This window comes from Ambystoma mexicanum, chromosome 12, assembly GCF_040938575.1.
Source record: "Ambystoma mexicanum isolate Mex_15411 chromosome 12, UKY_AmexF1_1, whole genome shotgun sequence".
Taxonomy (NCBI): Eukaryota; Metazoa; Chordata; class Amphibia; order Caudata; family Ambystomatidae; genus Ambystoma; species Ambystoma mexicanum.
In genome coordinates this window covers 73,735,267-73,757,123 of record NC_090936.1, presented here as the reverse complement: position 1 = coordinate 73,757,123, position 21,857 = coordinate 73,735,267, and the positions used below count along the sequence as shown (strand labels likewise).

General features: G+C 41.7%; 1 protein-coding gene across 1 annotated transcript in view; it reads right to left on the bottom strand.

Annotated features, from left to right (window-relative positions):
* Positions 1-6,146: 6,146 nt before the first annotated feature.
* The window catches only part of ZCRB1 (zinc finger CCHC-type and RNA binding motif containing 1), a 67,511-nt gene continuing 51,800 nt past the window's right edge, over positions 6,147-21,857 (bottom strand). The window contains exon 9 of the mRNA XM_069628028.1: positions 6,147-6,612. Within this exon, the coding sequence (XP_069484129.1) occupies positions 6,481-6,612 (132 nt within the window). The 3' untranslated portion in view covers positions 6,147-6,480. The remainder of the gene's footprint in view (positions 6,613-21,857) is intronic.

Here is a 21,857-nt window from a genome sequence, read left to right as displayed (position 1 = left end):
TCTGCTAAAACTCTCCTTTTCTCTTTTATTGTTTCCTTCCTCTTTCCTTTTCCCTCTGTACGGTTATCTAACTCCTTTGATTCATTCTCATGACATTCCTTTTCTTTTTATATATTTGTTTGTTTTCCCTCTGTATTATATCTTTCTTGAAAGAAATATTTATTGCTTTTTTATCTTCCTCTTCCTTAATCATTTTAGTTTTAGTTGGACTGTGCCGAGTATGAATACACTTATAGTGCTTGTTATTCACTGCTCTGTAACTCACCGTTATTAATGCTTTAATTTTATAGCTTCAAGTATAATTACCTCTGAAGGATTCTGATTCCCTCCTCTTGTTTCCACAGGGATAGTATCCTTATCCTAGTTGAAATGAACTGTTAAGTATTTAAATCAGGCAAAACACCCTGGTCTCAGCCTAGTATGTAGCGCACAGCTGAAATGCTTATTTTTATTAGGTCTATAGGTTCAATATTCTGAGTGATATACCACTCATATCACACCCCTTCTCAAAATACCCCAGGTCACAATGGACCAGGAATCAGTCTGGTTGGTAAAGGTAATATTTATTTATTTAAAATTCAAATCGAACATATACTTTGTAATGGGGAGCAACAATCACCAATGTGGTGATAATAATAGATAATAATGTAGGTAAGGCAGTTGAATTCACTTTTAGCAACACAAATATAAAACACCAGAGAAAAGAATACTTTAGGCTTGTTTGGAAAGATAGCACTTATGTTAGGCTTTCCCCCTGCAATATTACTCAACCCACCAATAAGCAATTCTGAATAGATGTAAGGAAGCCACAGATGTTCAGGAATAAAGACCATTAAACAGAATTGAAATACCACCTTCCCTCCCCAACCTAGAGAGAAAAACGGGTATGCAATCTTACACTTTTTAAAATGACATTCGAAAATGGCTTAGCAAAACAATGAAAAGTGTGCACAAATCCTTAAATCAGAATACATTTCTATGGGAGCAACATTGACAAGATGCTAACAATCATGAGTTACAGTTTGAGCAAAAGTAAACACTTTGAATATTAATGGAAGTTGGGAAATAATTTAGAATGAAATTCACACTTGTAAAACTTTGTGCACAAATGCGGATTCCCGTCTAAAATTAACCAAACGGTTTTTAAGAAAAACAGGTGAAATATTGTTTAGGTTGGGATATGGCTACAGGTCTTAGGTGTACTCCAGAGTTGAAATGACATCTCTAGCTATTAAATTGAGTGAGTTATGCAATGTTGAATGAGAGATGTTTTTGAAAAATAAAGGCGCGAAAAAGAAAACGGAAATCAATTTTTACAAGGATAGCTATGCTCTAGATTAGGGCATTCAGGCTAAGTTACCAGATTGAAACACAGTAAGCTCTAGAGTTGATCCACGGACCCAACCCCAGCACCTCCGTGCCCACCCTGGCGGACCCAATCCGATTAACTGGATTGAGGTTTTGGGATTTCACAAGACAAATTATTGAAGAAGTTAGCACTAGGGCAAAGAATCAAAGGCAAGGTTTCAAGAATGGTCTGACAATGTTACAAGTTCTTAAGGTAAGGATAGTATGATTTAGAGATTGGGATGAAAAAAAACAAGGCAAGGTATGCTATGATTTTCTATGCTTCCTATTAATACTTCCAGTCCACTTTAATTTAGGATTTTGGACCGTCAAGGGTTCTGGTCATCACATGGATTGGCTCTAACCAAGGACAGCAGGGCACATCTAGCGGGATAGGGTCAGCTGGGCGGTTCTGGTGTCCTCAACGGCACTGGACTGGTCCTTGTGGTTTACTGGAGATCAGTGGAATGGCGAGTTTGCAGCAGGCATGCATTTAGTAGTAGCAAGCCAGCTGTATAGGAATGCTTCCCTTAGGTTTTTGGGTTTTTAGAGTTTGAGGAATAGCTGAAAAAGGAGTTCAGCAATGCTGAGGCCTTAGCTTTGTAAGGAAAATCAGGCATCAGGAACAAGGATGGAGGATTCAGGAATAGGGCACCACGCAGAAAATCAGGAAGAAGTCAGGAATCAGTGTGTCTGTGTGCTGTGAGGTTCCCTTATTTATCATGCCAAATGACATCACTAAAGTATATGACAGGGGCAGGCTTAATGTCCACACCCCTAATGCTAGGATTGGGCAAAAGCATAATCTCTGCCTTGCTTTTCACTGATTGGGTGACAGAAAAGGAGGTCATGTTTATGGGATGGTTTTTACAATGTCTGGAAACCTCCCATAGCTATTGGGACCAAAATCTAACTTTCCTACAAATACATATTTACGTAGTTATGACCTCTAAGAAAATCAGATGCACAGGTTATATATTTTGTGGGTTACATTTCAATCCAAATCCCAAGTCTGTGGACCTGGTTTAGTCTTTCAGCGACATTTTGTCAATTTTAACCATGAAAGATTTGGCCTAACATTTCCCAATTTTGTACATAGATGCGCAATTACCCCCGGGATATGTGTACACAATGTTATGTTTGCAACATTAATACTTTCCGCGCAATCGGTCATTCTTCATAACTTCTGTTACTTATGCAGTACTGAGTCCTACCAAGTCTTCAAATGAACAGCATTACAGATTTAAAACTACCCACTTTCAGATTTTTCCTCATTCTTGTGGCAAAGTTAAATGTCTTGAAAGTTCAGTTGCAAAATAGGCATTTTAAACACCAAATGTCACTTGTCAGTTTTATTTTATTTTTCAAGTGTAAGCAAATGTCAATCTCTTTGAAGTAGAATGAGGGGCCTATCCCTTGTGAGTGAAGCTTCCTGCCCCTCCCACTGGAAGGGTGAGCGTCTTAGCCTGCTATTGTCTTAGCCTGGGGTAAAGACGAATGTCTAATGTGACTTGAAAAGTCCCATTGTCCTGGGGATTCAAAGCCTCTAATCTAGCAATTAGCCCTTTCCTGTTCCAGCAGTTGAGGCGTCAGCCTTTCTCAGGGCTAGCAATTTGCAGGGCAGGTTTTTTTTATATATAGTTGGCCAACTCAGACTGGGTTTAGCTTTGAGTTTCACCTTTTAAATCTTTACTTTAAACCTATGGAATTAAACAGTTTATAGGTGGATTTTTAACAGTAGCAAATCCGTTTACATTCTTAATTAATCAAGCCTTTACACAATAATATACTTTAAAAATAGGCGACTTTGCTCTTCATTCAGGAAAAAGCACATTAAACTTATTTCTTTAAATTCAGGTTTCCTCTGCAGCAAATACACATTTTAGTCAGCTCTAGTCCTTCCCTTGAGTGCTGGAATTGTTTGTAGCATGGATAAATGTATCAAGCATTTGTTTAGAGTCTCTCTCAGGACAGCTGATTCTTTAGATACTGTTGCAAAGAAATAGCTGCGTTTCCCGTGGAAAATGAAAAACAAAGTCCCTGGGTTGCTTTTTCAAAGATACTTTTGGTATGAGCTTTCATTCAAAAGAGGCCCGGTTCCTCTGAGACTCAAGACTGATCCTGGGCATTGCAGGGCCCTTTAACCACAGTGGTTCATAAGAAATGAATGGATTTAGCACCAAAACAGCACTTTTTAAGGTTGAAAAGATGACATTTTAAAGAGGCATTTTAGATTTACAGCAAAGTAATGCTGCTTCTTTCCTTTGCTCCATGTAAAATGTTGCAGAGCACACTGGCACATTCCTGCAGTGAGTGCTCTGTTTTACTCCACCTAAAATTGGGTTGGTAGGGTAGTGCAGCCATTTTCTGGTTGTGACCAAACGCAGTTTTTAGATCTTGGCGCGCACAAGAGTCAGCACATCCATTTTGTGCTGTTTCCTTGCACCAAAGCAGCAAAGTGGTGTAACATAGCACATCTGAGTGGGTCAAAATATGCCACAGAACATATATATATATATATAATGATACAGATTCTTCTTCATTTTCTTTATCGTCAATGAGACGAGTATGAGCATTCCTGTAAGGGTTCTCTTCCAGTTCTCTTATCTCTTTTTCGTCACTAGCACGAGTATGAACATTTGTGTAATGATTCTCTTTCACCCTCCCAGGTCGCAGCTTTCCCCTTTGCCTAAGGACTTCCGGGAATGACTTTGGGAACACGTACTGGGTTTTCTCCTTCTTAGAGTCTTGTGGCTTTGCCTGCCCGACTTTGTTTGGCATTCACTTTCTCATTTGCCTTCTCTTTGGTTCAGATGGCTCTCCGGTATGCGATATACTGGGATGGTTTGTTCCTTCACGCATACTGTGGGTTTGGTGTTTTCATATGGACCTCCTGTCCCCCGCAGTCTCTCTCTGGTCACGCCACGACCTGTGGCTGCTATCCTTTAGCTGCTTGTCGGAAGCGCTACATATAGCCCCTCTGCTTCACAGCTGATTCGAACTTCACAGGACTTCTGGAGTTTTACCTGTACTCCCCTTTCAGCTCTGACATAGCTGTGGGCCTTCCCCAGCTTGTCTCAGTCCCTCTCTCTCTGGACATTCTTATCCTCCTCGTCCCAGTTAAATGATGTTTTTCATTAAAAGGGTTAATCACAATGTCTGTATTGCAATAACACCTATTTGCTCTTTCCTCTTCTAAAACTTGACAAAATAGATCTGAAGAGGCGATATTGGAGGGGTCTTTAGGGAGTTCCGTATAGGAACATGAGTCTCTGTCCCCACAGGGGGAGTCGCTCCCGGTGAGTTTCTGCTCGACTCCTAGAGAGGGTGTTGCAGAGCAGGCTCACCTCTCTAGCCTCACTGGGGGTATGGGTGGCGGGTAGATCAGTATTGCCTTAAACTGTAAACTATTTGTGGCCATTCCTATGGCGTTTGGCAAATATTGAGGAATTTTAACTATACAAACCCTACACTTGCAGAAGTGACCAGGGATATGGCAACCCAGCTTCCCAATAAGGTGTGAGGGGTAAAACGAATTTCTTTATATTTGTAGGAGGATGAACTTGTGTGGGGGAAAGCCTAATCGGACTAAACATTTCTGAATGCCATAACTCTAAAGGGAAGATATTAAGATGACTGGAAGTTAGTTGAATTGACCCCACTATACAAAGACCACAGTCCTCCAGCTAATCACCAGTAGGTTTGATTGCCCCCCCATTGAGTATTGGGGAGAATGATGTTAATGAGAATGATGGATTGGGTTAAGGACTTCTACCTTTCCAAAAGCGATTCCGAAATGCCATTCTGACACTGGATCATTGTTTTACACTTTCCCTAATGAAAAATGTCAAGTTAAGAAAAGGGGTCTCTTTTTATGTCCTTTATAGATCTTATGCACGCATTAGGCTCGGTAAACAGAGCCAAGCTACGAGAACTGCGAGAACCGATGGTGGTTGTGATGAAGTCAGTCCATCTCCATCGTGACTGAGGCTGCAGGGGTCTCTACCAACCGGGGTAACCAGTCTACGAGGGTTTGTTAGCCAGAACTGCTAGTTTGCTTTTGTTGGCACATTGGGGGGGGACGCAGCAAAGTCCCCCCCTCGGGCCAAATCCTGAATATGAGTGACATTATGTCACTATCCAAGAGGCCTATCATCCTGCCATCGTAAAACAATATTTTAAAGCCTCCAATAGGTTTAGAGAAGGGGGTGAAGGCTAAAGCCTGACCTGCAAGCTTTTTTTTAGAACTATATGCCTAACCAAATAGTATCGCTCCACTCATTTACACGAAAATGGCAAGAATGAGTCTACCAAAGACGATCCTCGTCTTTCAATTATTGCTCGTCAGAAGACACAATGAGCTTCACATATTTCATGATTTCATTTACAACAATATTTCTTAAATGGAATGTCTTGGATAATTGCATTTATTTCCAGTCTCATGTTAAAGTATTTACTGCAAATATCTTCAGATACATTTTAAAGTAATCTGCATAGATGCAGAACATGTTTTTTTTAATGTACACGGATTCAAGAGTAATAAAATAGAAATGGTAAAAAGCACAATAACAGAGCAATGGTTTATCCCTGTGGTACGTTTCCAGCCGTCCAGTACTATAGTCTCTAATTTTAGCAACCAAGAACATTGCCTTATATGTGAGTGTAATGAAGAGTATCAGATAATGAAAATCTTTCACATATCATATATTGTTGGATTATAGTAATAGGCCTCCTTCATTTATTTGAACTGGGATTTAGCTGCAAGGCAAATTCAATAAAGTGCATGTCCAACCGAGAAGTACCACTCTCTTTTTATTATAAAAAAATATACAAAAATGTCAATGCAAATTCCATCTCCATAGTCACCAATCTGCATCCTTCAAGCATAACGGCTATTTATCAGAAACCACAGAAACAATATCAAGACAATCGGCATTATTATTAAAATTAAAAAAGGCTGAAAGTGTGTATTTCGTTACTTATCTCCCCACTTAGTCAAGACTTTCCATCAATCTTTCCTGGCAACATCCAGCCTTGAAGCGTCTATGAGAATTGAAAAACGATAATCTGCGAAATAAAATGTATCAAACAGCTGCTTTAAGAGCCAGGCGGATAGAAAATCTAAAGACGGAGCTAGTCGCTGAGTTCTTCTTCGTCGCTGAAGTATGCGCTTTTCTTGATTCGTGGCCGCTTGGAATCATCTGCGGTTGACGACTCTCCCGCCAATTGCTTTGCTCGCCGCCTCTCTTCATCAATTCGAGCTTGCTGTAATACAGGATGAAAGGTAGAATGGTGTTTAGCATCTTTAACTGCAAACTATTCCTAACTATTAAGTGAATATGACTGTGTGATGCAACAGAATCACTTAAGTGAAATTTGATAATGAGTTAATATACACTTGTGTGCATTATGATGCAAAAGCAAATAAATCTTAGCTCTTTGTTACGTCACTGGGAAAATGTAGAAAGGTTATGCCGTTAGAAAGGACACTTTGAAGGACCAAACAAGAATCTTGAGCAAATCTCAAAACCTACAAGAACAGTATGGGTTATAGATCCTTGATCTGAAAATGAGCCTGTCGCCACCAACAAGCCCTCCAACCCCACATATACACCTAACCATACAAATACATATGTGTTACCCCACTCCCATCGAAGTAACTTTGAAGTACATTTCCACATTTGAATTTACTTCGGCAAAACAACATAATACCGACTGCAAGACTCTCCGCTCTAGGAATGTGCAGCAAGATCTCGTTTCAAGTAAACAACATAGAAAGACACAAGGAGCTTTGTAGCATGGAAGAACAATTGCCTGCCTCATGACATTTATTTAATTCATGAGAACAAGTGCTAGACGCCCCAGAGAACGAGGAATCAATGTGTGGCCAAACCTAGAATTTGACTTCTCCGTAATAGACATTTTGCAGGTTGTATCTGTTTTAGATTCACATGCTGTGTAAGTACAGATATTAACTCCACCTAGAAATGCAGTTAGGATTGCCTTATGTTAAAACGTTTAAAAAAAGAAAATTGACACTGCCATGGAAGCAACCGTAATGAGACCGTAGTATGCCAGTGATCAGCTTTCTACAATTCTCTTAGATTACGGGCCATCTTCAGATTGCACTTGTATGCCTTTGTTGCACACTTAGTTTGCATTACGCTATTTGCCACTCAAACACGTTTCATAAAGAGATATGGTGAACAGAGTGGAAAGGTGGTCATTACATTAGATGGGCATGCTAAGAATAGGCCCGACATTACACCAATGAACAGAAACCAGACCCGGTATCTGCTACAACAGGTCAGCCAAATAGAAAGCTAGCTTAACATACAGTTTCTTTCTACAACCAAAAGCAACTCCAAGCTCTTGGTTGCAGAAACCTAAAAGCCTTTCCAGAAGTGCTGAATGTGTGATATGCAAGATCTGCATGAACAATACAAAATGTTAAGTCTCGGCTAGACGACTCGCATGCCCTTTACGGCAACCTTCCCGACTACCAAATTATTTATGGCCTTCTAGAATGAGGGACCGGTCATTATCGTGGGGTCGGTTGGGGGAGGGTAGTTATCCCAAGCAATGATGGCCCCTCCTGGGATATAAGGTGCTTAGCACATCCAGGCTCTGGAGTTGTGGTGGTGAAATAAACATATATATGTTAACAGTGAGTAAAGTTAAAACACAAAACGAGTTAGTAAATAAATGTGGTTTATTATGAAATATTGCAATAAAAAGGTTGTATTTATGTGATAAGCATTTTAATTGTAATCCCGGTTGGACTGGACCAGTTGTTTCAGGAGTGTGAATTAGGTGTAATGTAAAAGTGAATGGTTCCCACGTATAAATGTGAAAGAATTGTTCCAGATATTATCCTTCACTTTGGTGTTTCAATTGGAGTGCCTTATTCAAAGAAATCTCCTTGGGGAATTGCATTGCTATTTCCCAGCATGCTTCTGAAGTCAAAGCGGTTGGAAGTCAGTCAATAACAGTAGTTATTAGCTGCATTCTGAAAAATCGGATTGGCTGAGAGGAGGTGAATAGCCAGTGTCCTATGCTAATATACTGTACTCGTTGCAAAGAGCAGCAGGCGGACATCACTGGCATTCATAAACATCTACACATGGCAAACATTTTGAGAGAACTTCACCGTCTCCCAGTCAAACACCTCCTTCAAAATTCTATGTCTAACCTTAAAATGCAGGAACAGCTCTGCATCCGCCTGTGGAGAAAGCAGGATCCACGTTTACCACCTTCGCAGAGAGCTTTGCTCTGCGGTGCAGCTAGTACTAAAATCTAGATTTCACGGAAGAGGTGGCGGGAGATTCTCAGTAGTGACCATTGCTATGTGAAACACTCTGCTGCCAACCAACGAAGCTCTGGCAGTTTCTGCCATTTAATAAAGCAGCTGACTCGTCACTCAAGCCTCAGACCATAATGGAGTAGGGACAAATATTATCCAGTGGCTCAACAGTTTTGTGGGCACCACAATCATGATTGACTTGCACTTCTATGCACAGGTGAGATAGCTGTGAATAACAACATAAGAAGAAACCGAGAATTCATCTTACGACAACTTGAGTCTTGGGAGACTGGACTGAACACAAGTGAGTAATAGCCCTTGGTTTTGTAAAAGTTCTTCTTTTTAAATAGACACTGGGTCTCTGGGCATTCAGCAAAATTAAAACGGGCTCTATGAAAATATTTCTGGCATTAAGCATGATATGGGTAACCTGTTACTGACACTATGGTCCGGTACCATTGTTACCGGACCGGCAAACTACGAGTTCTGCTTGCAGGTGCCTACCCGCCCTTCAGGTCTGACCTGGCGGGCGTACCGGCACTCGTGAGTAGACACTGCCGGTAGCAACGGCACCATTCACCTATCGGGCTCAAATGGGAATGGGGGGGTAAACGTTTACGGCTCCTGGCAATGGGGAAATAAAGGGTCAGCCAGGGTTGTAATGGCCCTGTATGTCCCCATTGCCAGGGGCTGGAAAAATGTGCAAGTCTGCATAAAGTCATGAAAAGCCTAGAGCTTCAAACTTGCAATATGGATAGCCTTGTATCTATGTGTCCAGAATTAAGAGCAAGAAACAAGATAATGACGTTAGCTGCGAGTCCTTGAAAATTATTATAATTGTATATTTTAGTGCCATGAACCGCAAATGTAGATGATGATACATTACTCACCAAAAACAACTAGTTAACTCAATATTAGTTGAAAAAGAAAGTATAATAAACTTTGGCAATAATGGGCAATTTACTTGTACTGATGCATACACATATGCAAACAAACTTACTACGAGAATCTCTCCATGAATGTTGGGAAATGTAGTTCATGAATATAATTGGTGATAAATGTACAGTGCTTTGAGTGGGGTGCTAAAATCGAGGGGGGCTGTCGTTAGGAGGCTTGGCCTAAGTACATCTGTACTTGGGGCACACCCCTAACAAGATCCCCCTCCCCTAAAGGGGAGGGGCCTGGTGAAAGCAGGGGGATGGGGTGCACTGGCCTTATTACCTTATTAAACAAAAGGAGGAGCTGGGTGCCCCAGCTCTCAGACACATCAGGCAACCCTTTTATTCAAGGAGCTGCGTGGTTCAACACAGGCTCCTTGAGAGAAAGGGCTGTCTGCTGCACGATGGCTCTGTACTCAGAAAATGGGGGAGGGCTGGAGGGCCCGGCTTTCCGATGGTTTCTGAAACTAAAGAGTGATCAGGCAGCATGAAAGCCCTTTAACTGCGCGGTTAAAGGACTTTCATGCTGCCTGATGACTGTACTCAGAAACCATAGGAAAGCCGGGCCCTCCAGCCCTCCTCCTTGTTTATGTGACAACAGGAGTTTCTTACCCTTGGCGTGTTTTGCGATTTTAAAGAAATGTTAGAATGAGAAGGACCATGGATGATGGATGTTTTGAAAATGTATTGTTTAACTTGGGTCTGGTTACTCGCGACTTTTTACATTTGGGGGAACCACCAGACAATCAAGAGTCATGATTGCCAACGGAAACCTCTGCAATCATCAACATGCAGAAGGTATCTAATTATATCTGAAATGATCACCACGCGATAACAACCAAATGTATGATCTTGCCGGAAACTAATCCAGCTTTGGAAATCCAATATCCATCTAAAACTCAATCCTACTAAAAATAGATCTTATCAGAGGGACCCAGAGCCAAACAAAGCTCAGCAAACCCAGATCTCTAGGGTTTCTTTCCCCGGCCTTTTTAAAGGTGAAACCTTGCATAGGCTTCCACTCAGCCTCCACATAAAGAGCGTGCAACGTGCAGCATCACTGCGAAGACCCTGTGAAACCAGCCCTACTGTGACAAGACCACACAGACCAAGAAGAATCCTAACCCACGACTACACACTCAACCCGAGAAGATGGAGTAATGAGGCTCAAGCCTCGGCATCCAAAAGTCACAGCTGATGGATAGAAATCCATCAGTAAGAAGAAGCAGCGAAGCGAAGCACCCCACAGCTTCCACACCACAGTGCAAGCACGGGTTCTTCCTCACACTGATGGATTCCTGGATTCCACCCATTCACCAAGAACAGGCATCTTCCGTAAAAAAATAAATAAATACACAGTCAAGCACCCCAATTCTCAGCAGCAACCTCCCATGGCTAAAGCTTACATCAAACTGAAAACCCTGCGTGTCGTACACAACGCCTTTACCAATACCTTGTTGAGAAACATGTAGCCATTGGAAGCCCGCCCCCAGTCTGCCTTGATTATCAATGAAGCCACAAAGAACTGGCCAGCAGACAGGAATTCTCCATCTATGCAACACTTCCTCTTACATACGAGAATTACTTGCTACCTCTTTAAACCCATCTCCCCTCCCCCACAATCCTAAATGAACGCTCTTTCTCGGTGGCTCTTCTAACCTCGGCCTTACTCTTTCTTCATTGCCACTGCTTAACTGCAGCTTTCCTGCTCTTCAGAGTAGTCTTTTCTTATTGACGGTTACATACCACATGTTTCGATTCTATTAGAAACACGCAATTACCCCCTTGTATTAGGTTTGAACTGTACACCCTCAGTAAAATGTATACAATTAAAGGGACGGGTTATACACGTTTCTTTTCATAGTACAGAAAACAGATTGGTTTTCCGGAACCAACCGCAAGATGGCAGCATAAGCACAATATTGGAATCTAAATACAGAGTTCCAAAATTGGAGAACACAATTGTATAGAATAATTTGGTGATGTACGTAGCGCTTCATACAGAATACTCGCCGTTTCAAAGCGCTGTAATCATTGACATTACCATTTTTACCCAGTTGTAATGCTCAATTTATCGACCTTGGGAGCGCCAAGTGCTGGGGAATATCAAGCGCCTGCTTGATTAGAGCTGTAAGTCAAGTACAAGTGTTCACACAAAAAAAGTTCTACATCCCCTTTAACGTAATACTACCAGCGGCCCTAAGGAAGATACAAAAAGGACAATACAATTTGTGGCTGGTGTTTGTGGTGCTGAAAACTCAAAACGGCTTGGTGTTTGTTGGAGCCCAGAGTGCTTAACCTGCAACTACAATTCCCTTGAAAACCCTTTACGGAGCGCCACAGAGTGTTGTTAGCACAGACCGAAAAATTTCGTTAAAAAACGTCCTTGATTACCTCGTACTTTATCCCTCTGCAGAAGGATGCTGAAAGCACTCCTGTGCCGTGTCCGGGTCTCTCTAAAGGCCTGGTGAGGGCTAATTCAATTCAGTAGTTGACGGAAGATGATGCAGAATTGTTATTTATGCCTGATCCTCAGGATCAGCTCATGTGGATCAGGCGCTGCTTAGGAATCTGTGCAGGTGGAACATGATGACTTCTTTAGATACTCCACCGATTTTTACTGATGCCGTCAGCCCTGACTCTTCCACTTTATCTACATCTATGCTTCCACGCCCGGCTTTGTTAAGTGTAATGACTCAGCAGAAGTCCTCACTGATCCCCAGCCTAAAATCTCCTCCCATGACCAGGGCCCTTAAGTGTCCTCCCGGTTCCTGTACTCCCAAACCCAATCGCCTACAGCCTCCACCTCCTAGTACTTTGCCTTGGTACCCACTGGCCTATGTCACCACAATCCTGAACTTAGCTATTTATTGGCGGCTGACCATTCCCCCCAGGCACTTATAGCGGCTCACTCTCTAGCACCTCCCTCTTAAAACACCTGGCACTTAGCCCCCCTCCACACTCTCTCTCTGCACTTGCACGTTCTGAAAGATCACAAGGCCTGGTAGGTCTGTCTCTATCTTTCATTGTTATATTTGTTTTCATTCCCATGTTCCCTCACTATTGCCCTGTGGGTGCTTTGAAACAAAATTAGCTTGATGTTGAAGGGCCTTATAAATGCACAATAAATAAAATTAAATTAGAAATGTGGCCAGGGGAAGGCAGCTGCTACCCGATTCGGACCCTGGGGGTGGTATTCTGAGGGTGGATCACATGGGAGGAGTGGGCTGACAGGGGAGGGTGGTGACTCCAACAGGAGAGAGGCAATATACCTGTCTTTCTTGTGAGGAAGATCCCTTGATTCCAGAGTTTGTAATGGCCTGTTTGTCATTATTCAGAATCAGCTAATTGTAAAACTCTGAAAGCCACTTTGCTTAAACAAAACCCTATTCAGTCTTCATGTGTACATGGTAAACCTGGAACATATCCAATATCTGATGTTGATGGTGATTGTATCTTAAATGCAACAGTTAAACAATGCAACTTCAAAATCAATTGAAACTTCCAATGCAACAGTTAAACAATGCAACTTCAAAATCAATTGAAGCTTCCTTGGGCTCGAAGTCCCAGAAAGTGTCAGATACTGTGACGAGGAAGAGGTGCAACGAGTCCACGTGGAGGAAATGTGACGCTAAGAGTAATATGCCATCTAGTTATCATGAACCTAATCAGCTACGTGGGATATTTAAACCCACAGATCACCTGCAGCAAGAGGAACTAAGGAGAGTAGAAAGGCTGCCGAGTATGTGAAGCAGGAAGCAAGACAGGTGGCAGAGGCAATCCCACAAAGAAGAGCTGAAGTCTGTCAGCAGCAGAATGGCGGCATTCGGGACCGGAGAGGAGGATCTCCGGTGTAGCTGAGGTGAATAGAGTGCAGCCGGGCCCAGGGAGACGCAGTCCTGTGGAGTTGCACTGGCTCTGGCAGTAAAGTACTTCGGAGCTGACGCAGAAACCAACCAAGACTCTGCCGAGAAGGGGAAGCTGGCCCTGCGCAAGCTCCTTGCAATAGCCGTACAGTAAAACGGTGAGTCAGCCTAGAAGCATAGGGTGTCCCGGGACGTGGAAACACGTTAAAGTGTGTTTGGAAAGCATTTTTGAATACCAACCAAATAGAACTGAAAAGAGAAGGCAAACATGGTGCATTTTTCCTGACATGAGAGGTCAGTTGGGGGAAACCTGGAACCAGCATTGCCATAAGCTAAAAGACACTGTAAGAGAAACAACTAGGCAAGAGTTGTATAATACTCCTGACATGAGATGTCAGTTGGGGGGAACTTGGAACAAGCATTGCGAAGAGAGATTGAATGAAAGGTTGACAGACAGAGCTTGAACAAGCCCTCATATATGGGATATTAATATGGGGGAAATTGGCACAAGTAACAACGTTGTGCTATTGAAGAAGTACAATTCAACAAAGTTGTGCTATTGAAGAAGTACAATTGTGTGATTCCTAAGGAGAATGTGAATGTTGCAGAGAGGCCTGATAAGAGTATCAGGTAGTGAACCTTTTTGGAAAGAGATAACTGGCAGGAGAGTACACCAGTGGATCTGTGTGAGCCAAAAGGGGCAAATGGCAGGAGAGTAAACCAGGATATCAAGAGTTTTCAGTGAGAAGTTTCCTGGCAGGAGAGTGCACTGGGAAACTCACCTTGAACTGGTGTGTTGAAGAGAGACTTGGTCATATTAAGTTGTTGTTTCAATTGATCATTTTGCCAACCAGAGACTTTGAAAAGACTTGCCTTTTGCCACACTTGAATCACTATTTCAGAAGACATTTGTTTAGCCATCCTAAAAAGTAGGAAATACTTTTCTTTGCCATATTCCAACCAGTGTTGTGGAAGGAACATTTGTTTTGCCATCGTGAGCAGAGTATTAGGAAAAGGAGACATTTGTATTGCCTTTTTGAGAGACTGGTTTTGGCATAGAACATTGTGGATAGTTTTCCTTAAACAATCCAGGGGAAGGGAATCAACCCCTGGACACAAGGATTGTTTTGGTTGAAGTTATGTGTGTTTGCACATTTCTGTTGAGTTGAATTAAGGTTTAGGTTAGGGATAGCGAGATGTTTGTCAAACCATGAGTTAATAAAATGGCTACCTGTGAAAAACCTTTACCAAGTTGTCCGCCTCACATTTCTGACCCCTCAAACAGCGTGTACAGCAAGAGGCTGACAGTGACTGCCCACCGCGAGGGAAGACCCGACTAGTAGCAAATCACAATAAGCATGTCCGGAGGAGAAGCGAAGATAAATCGGAACTAGGGGACCCCGGGTGCTCCATACTAGACCGCTTTAAAAGAAAGCAGTTTTTGAATACCGGACATAAAAAGAAAGCAGATTGGATGTAATTACCCAAAAGGGAGAGGGCGAACAGAAGGATATAATCCACCTTACCCACACCAAAAGGGAGCAATTGTTAAACAAGGTGAATGTGACTTGTTTGAAAAGAAAGACCTGATAAGAGAAGGTTGGAACCAGCATTGCCCAAGCCAAGGAAGGGCAAATATAAAACAAAGGGGATACAGTTTTCCCAGAGAAAGATATTCCAACAAGAGACCTTATTACTTGCATTATCAAAATGTAGAGCTATCAAGGCAGAATGAAGGTCGCAGTCATGAGAGTTGTGAATCACTTTGCCAACAGACAACATGTTGTGGGGAAGGAAAGAGGATAAGAGACAGCAGGGGAGGGTCTAAGGGGGAGATGATTGTTACCCGCATTGCCAATGGCAAAGAAATGCATATTAGAACCATTGTCTTTCTGCACCACATGTGCTTGATGAACCAGAAGTTGTTGTTGATTTAACCTTCCCCATGGAGGAGACAAGTGTGGAATGTTGGGAACAAACTTGCCACGGAGTACGAATAGTAGTAGGAGTTTTTGTCCTGGCAGGCGAGTATACTAGGAAAGGGACACATAGTGGTTAGTCCTGGTAGGCAAGTGGACCAGGAAGAAGAGAATTTGAAGTACTTTAAATGTGATAGAAGGTTGTACATGATTATGGTGGAAAATAATTGGTAATTCCACTTCTGTGTTTGATGAACTATTGTTTAACCATCCTGACTGAAGTAGAACTCTTGCATTAACTTTTGCAAATAAGTGTATGAAGAAAATACTTTGTGCACTGTCAAGTGGACGCTTTAACAATTGTTGCCAAGTGAAGGATGCAATGGAGACAAAGAACTGTGTATTCCACCTGGAATAGAACTAGGCGAAAAGAACTTTCTTGAAATTAACTTTGGTTTACTCTGAGTTTACCTAGGGCAAGGGGACTCGCCTCTGATCATAAGAGTTTCTGTTTTTCTGATATTTGAATATATGTTGAGTTACAACATTGAAACAGCCAAATGATCCCTGTCTGATTTTGTTCCACATAATATTGTGAGGGACAGACATTTTGGACACTAGGTCATTTTTCTTTAATCTGGGTTTCGTTAGGTTAGCGAAAGATAGGTGTTTTTCTCACCCTTTATTATTTTAATAAATGGCGAACTGGGAGAAAACTCCATTTATGTGTCAGCCTCCATGTCTGACTCCTCACAAACTCCATTGCTTACATTCACAAAGTACAACCCGTTTCACATGTGATCTTCTTTCATTGTCAGATATGACATAATCCACATATACATTTATTGTTCATGATTAACTCTGTTTATTATTTAGACCATGTGATAGAAACCCATTAACCCAAATGGTGATTGTGCAGGGTTTTCTGAAAACATTTCAACGCAAGGTGAGGGAGAGATATCAATATTACTTTGAAGCAGCAATAAAAAAAATCCTTATCCTCCCAGATGCTTCGGCATCTCATACTATTTTTCCTGCATTCTCTCACGTAATCCTATTTGCAACTGCCATCTCAAGTCATACAGGCTTCAGCATACATTCGACTTATTTCCCTGAAAGCCCATAACCCATCAGCTCTCGATGTAACTCTCCATCTAACCAGACCTTTCTGGTCATCAAAAAATAAGCCGTTGTGCTCCTAGGGAAATTACACCTTGCATCTAAGAACCCAATCTGGCCATACAAATCTAACAAATGGCTTTCCATTCCGTTCTCGCCTTCAGCCTTTTGCAATGTTATCTCAACTGCCCATATGTGGTTCGCTTTCAACCTCCTTCCGTGACCTAGGTCATCTAGCTTTTCAAAAGAGGCAACAACAAAAAAACCTCCCTGCAAATTCAGGGACTCGTGCAGGCTACTTAAGACTCTGAGTAGGTGATACCTGCATTCTGGGGTGACTCAATGTATCCACAATGAACCCATATTTCCCAACGGCCAAAATGTATCTGCAAATGTAAACCATTGTTGAATTCCCACATGTTAGTTTCCCCTTCAATGAACCCTTCTTTCGCATGCAAAAAACTCCCCACTACATACTTCTCAGCGCTACAAACTGTACATTGCACAATACATTGTATTAATGCCACTGCTACTCATGTTGCTGCCTACTGTGACTTGCAAATGTGCCAACTAAAACACAAAGTAACACTCATTTCAATTCTTCTAACTACATTGGACACATATTTAGTTGCAGCATCGCATCTAACCCAGCCACACCATGGCCTAGTAGAATTTACATAGTGTGAACCTCTTTTCCAGGTTGGGACCTAAAACATCTACAACATTTACTAGCGCTATATGAAAACATTAAATCTGAAACTAAATTCACTCTGTAATGTTGGAAGCCATTCTATGTAAGCTTGACAATTCTAGGATGCATTTAAAGTTGATGGAATTTTTGCAGCCACCCAAGCAACCTGTTACAAATTCAGCCTCAGCTTTAACAAATATATCTGCGCCTGATAGTGCTCCCTCGTCTATTTCGCAGGCACCTAAGTCTGAAGTCCTCCACAGTCCCAAGGAGCTGGGCGCTACCTCATTGCGTGAAGAGCTGATCTTAGCTCCTCCATCAGCAGCAGTGGGGGATTTACCAGGGTATATGAAGGGTAATAAGAGACCCCCTGCGCAAGTCAAAAAGACCCAAAACACGAAGAGCAAAATGTGTGTACGCAGAAATCCGTTAGGACATTTTGGAGGTCTTTGAATTCTTTGGCCGGTGGGACTTCTGTGCTGAGCACCTTAACTATTATGGGTGCGAAAAGCTCTTTCTCATGGTGGAGGGGCGAATGCATGGTAGTGATCGCTCCACAATCCTCACTGAGCAATGTAACGGGCAAACAGCTGGTCACTCTGTCTATTCAAAATGACCAAGATCCATGCTTTTTGCCTCCATACTGTATTCAGAGATGATAAAGGCCCCAACTAACTTTATTTCAGATCGTAACCTTATTTCCTCAAATGGTAGTATGAACATCTCGAGTGATTTATGCCGTTGGGTGAAGGGCCGATAGGGGCTCCGTCTACTGTTTTTTCCAGATACTGCCAAAGCATCATTTGATGGTTATGGACCTGTGCCCGGAGGTGGCCTCTTTCTTAAGAACAGACGATACACAGCGTTCTTAAGGGCTCCTTGGGCTCAGGTCCTCGCTTCATGATAAAGGTTGGCAGAGCTCCTAGAGATAAAATGCAGTGAGGAATTCGGCTTTTTTAGAATTGCTGGCAGAGAGTCTTCTTCCTGAAAATAATACCAATGTGCTGAATAGAGCTTGTGTACTGGCGCTTCTGGCTGAAATCCCGAATTTTAGAGCCATTACTACAAAGGACATTGAAAGGGTTGATTGTATACTCTCTCAGAACCGATTCTGCGATTTTGTTTATTGGGTCTAAAATTGTATATGACACCATTTTGAGGGAGTGCCAGCCATTTAGGCAATGGTATTGTGCCTAATGCTCGACGGAAGTCTTGCCTATAAAATTCCGATAATTGTGTGTTAGCAGGAGGTGACTTGCAAGACATAGTCTCATTCAAGGAGTTACATACTGCAGGTAACGGGCAGAAGGTGCAAAACATGAAACTACACTATGGAGATAAAACTGATTGGTCTTGGATAGCTAGTTAGTAAAACTGCCATAAAAGGGAGCAGACTAGATTCTCATAGCCTTGGGTTTAATGGGTCAGACTCTCTCAGGTTGGTGTCCTGGAATTCTTGCATAAATGCTCATCTTTTTTAGTAACTGTGTACTGAGATCGATGATGAGAGGTTATGTCCAGGTTTTGATGGTTATAGTGCTGCATTTCAACTGCCATCGAAGTGGCATTTTGGTTGGCCTGCAGGAGGTCTTTTGATTCTCTTGCAATCACGTAGTGGGTTAGATGTGAGAAAAATATGTCTCATCTCTAAAGGTGCATTAGCAGCACAAATGGAGTTCGTAATTGATGGGAATATCAAGACATCTGCTGATTTTAAACCTGTACTGGCATCAAGGGGTTTGCATTCTTGAGGGCAATATTGAGGACGGTTTAGTGTTGGTGGGAGGCGATTTTAATTCTACCTGTGGCAGTGAGAATATTTTAGGGATATACACTGACTTTGTACACTCTTTAATATATCTAAGAAACGTTGTCTAGGTATGAAATGTCCTTGTTTTGCTGGCCTTGGTTTACATATGTTAAGCAGTGCGGTAGAGGGGGATACACTGAGCCAGTTTACATGGCATAGGGGTCCTCCAAATCAGTTCACAATTTGCTGTTTAAGCACTGTAACTCGTTTAGGATTATTTTCAATAGGAACATGAAAGGGCCAGTTAATTTGAAGATTAATCTTGGTTCCAACAGGACATCATGGAATGACTCTACTGTAAAGAAGTTAAATGTAGAATTCACACATGCAATCCACGTCTCCGTCGTGGAAGTTTCAGACCTTCAACTTGGACAATTCCAAGTCATTTGTAGGGACCAAAAATAAAGAGTTACATTTAGAAAGTTCCTGTCAAAGGGTCATCTGGTAATTCTAAACATTTGCATGCGTAGGACTCCAATATTGTAGGGGTAAAACGGTACTTATGGCCAAAGATTAGGATACTAAAAAGGTCAGTGGAACTGAACTCTATTGTATGTTTTATTCAGATAAAAAAAGCAAAAACACAGATATTCTAACTGGCTAAAACAGTACCGGGTGCGTCTTATTCAAAAGGATGCAGAATATATCTTGTGCCTACTGAAAAATAGGAATGTGGCAGCTTTTTGGAGTACTATTAATCAGATTGAGTCGTCAACTGGTGAAACAATTGAATGTAGTTTCTGAGAAAGCTTGGGTTGATCATTTGACAACGTTTTCACATGAAGCTTTGGCAGATAAGATGACACTGCCATCAATGGTTGGAGATAGCTGGCGTTTAACATTTGAACAGGAAAGTATTCATGAAATGATTTTCAAAAATTTGCAATTTGAGAGTTCCCGGTCGTAACAAACTCTCTAATGTTCTGTTTAAAGATGACCCGGTAGTTAGGTCTACCATATTGACAATATTGCGCTAGCACCCCGTTTCAAGAGCTAGAACAGGGGGTAATGGCCCAAAAGCCCAAGTTATAGACCTGAGCGAAGCAAGGGCTTGTAACGAGGGCATGGGACATTACCCCCCCCCCCCCATTCCAGCTATTGGAACGGGGTGATAACGCTGTCATTACCAAAGCATTAAACCTGGGTGTTAGAAAAATCAATAAAGGATTTTCGTTCATTGAATAAGATGTCGCGCACGTCCCGTTCAATTAATGAAAATACTGTTCCAAGATGGCTGCCACGGTTAGGAAAGGCAGGGATCCATACGGTGCCCTTCCCAATCCATTACCATGATGGCCTGCAAAAGCTAGTGGCAGGCAGCCACAACAATCAGGTAAGTGGGCCAGAGGAGGGGGGTTGGGGAATAGTTGCCTTGGGTGTACATTTTGTTTAAAGAAATAGTAGCATCTGAATCTTTTTCCCTTCTTTTGGCGGACTGCTTTTGTGGTGCCAATCTACAAAAAGGGGCCACAGTCTGACCCAAAAAACTAGCCACCAATTTTTATTATTGATGCCGATAGTAAGGCGTTTGCTTCCTTCCTCTTAATGCATCTTGAAAAATGGGCTCTAGAAGCAGACAGGCTCAAGAAACGGCAAACAGGCTTCAGGAAAATCCTGGGACAAATTTGAACAGGTTCATATTGAAAAGCTTGCAATCCCATGATTGGGCTAAAATATATGACTCGCTCTATGCTGCGACTATCGATCTTTCAACCGTGCTGGATAGAGTAAATATGAACTTCTGTTGTCAAAGCTTGCACAGTGGGGGATTCCCGTTTGTTGCGTTTAATTATAGGTCTACATGAGCACTCTAATGTGCAAGTTCGGTTGGATCATGAGGGTTCTCTAACTCGCAAAGTTTGCATTTATACAGGGTTGCATTTTAGCCCCTTGCTTTTTTGATCTGTATCTTTCTGGTGTTGATGATTATATTAGGCATGCAGCTTTTGTTTCCCCAAAAAATTATACATTTAAGTTTGTTTGGTTGGCTTATGCTTATGATTTTTTGTTGTTTGATTGCGTTGCGATCGTTTTGCAGCTGTTACTTAAGGCTTTTACTTGTTTTGCCCAGTCAAATGCTCTCAAAATTAATTCTGGGATGACCATAATAATGGAATGCATGGCTAGAAGATCGTTGACTAACTTTACATAGTGGAATTATACTAATGAATTAGAATGGGTTGATAACTTTGTATATCTTGGTTTCCCCATTCCCAGTAAGCCCTGTACATTTCCAATAAAAAAAGAGGCTACGTACTAGAGCTATTTTTCTTGAAAATCAACTAATAAAAATAAATGCTAAGTATGTCAAATACTCTATCATTCCATCATTAAGGTTTTAAGAAGGTAAAATAGTCCCCAAATTACTTTATGGGATCATAGTTTTGAATACATGGGTCTTGGACTTTCTTGTAACAATAGTTGGTCTTATTTGGAAGAGGGTCATTCGAACCCCTACGTCATATCTGTTAGCAGCAATAAGATTCAAAGTAGGACTACCATCTCTGAAAAGTAGAGCAAAATGGGAATTCTTTTTTTACATTTTTTCTAAAGATTCTGAATCCTGTTGTAAACACATTATATGAGGATTTGAATGTGGCATAGCTGAGGGGAATACCTTATGTGGATGCATGTGATTCAATACTTGAGGTTTTGGGCTCTAGAGAAGTACTTCTAGCCACGCCTCGTAAAGTTAAAGGCTTATTGCATCAAAGGGATTGGATTAACACTCTTAAGGACCTGCATAGCCATCCCTCGCTTTAGCAACTTTTTTTGATCACAAAAATCTTGTGGTGCCCCTTGTTCGTATAAATATTTGTAAAAGTTTATTCAGACTTAGTTTTTAAGATTTCAGTGGAACTAGC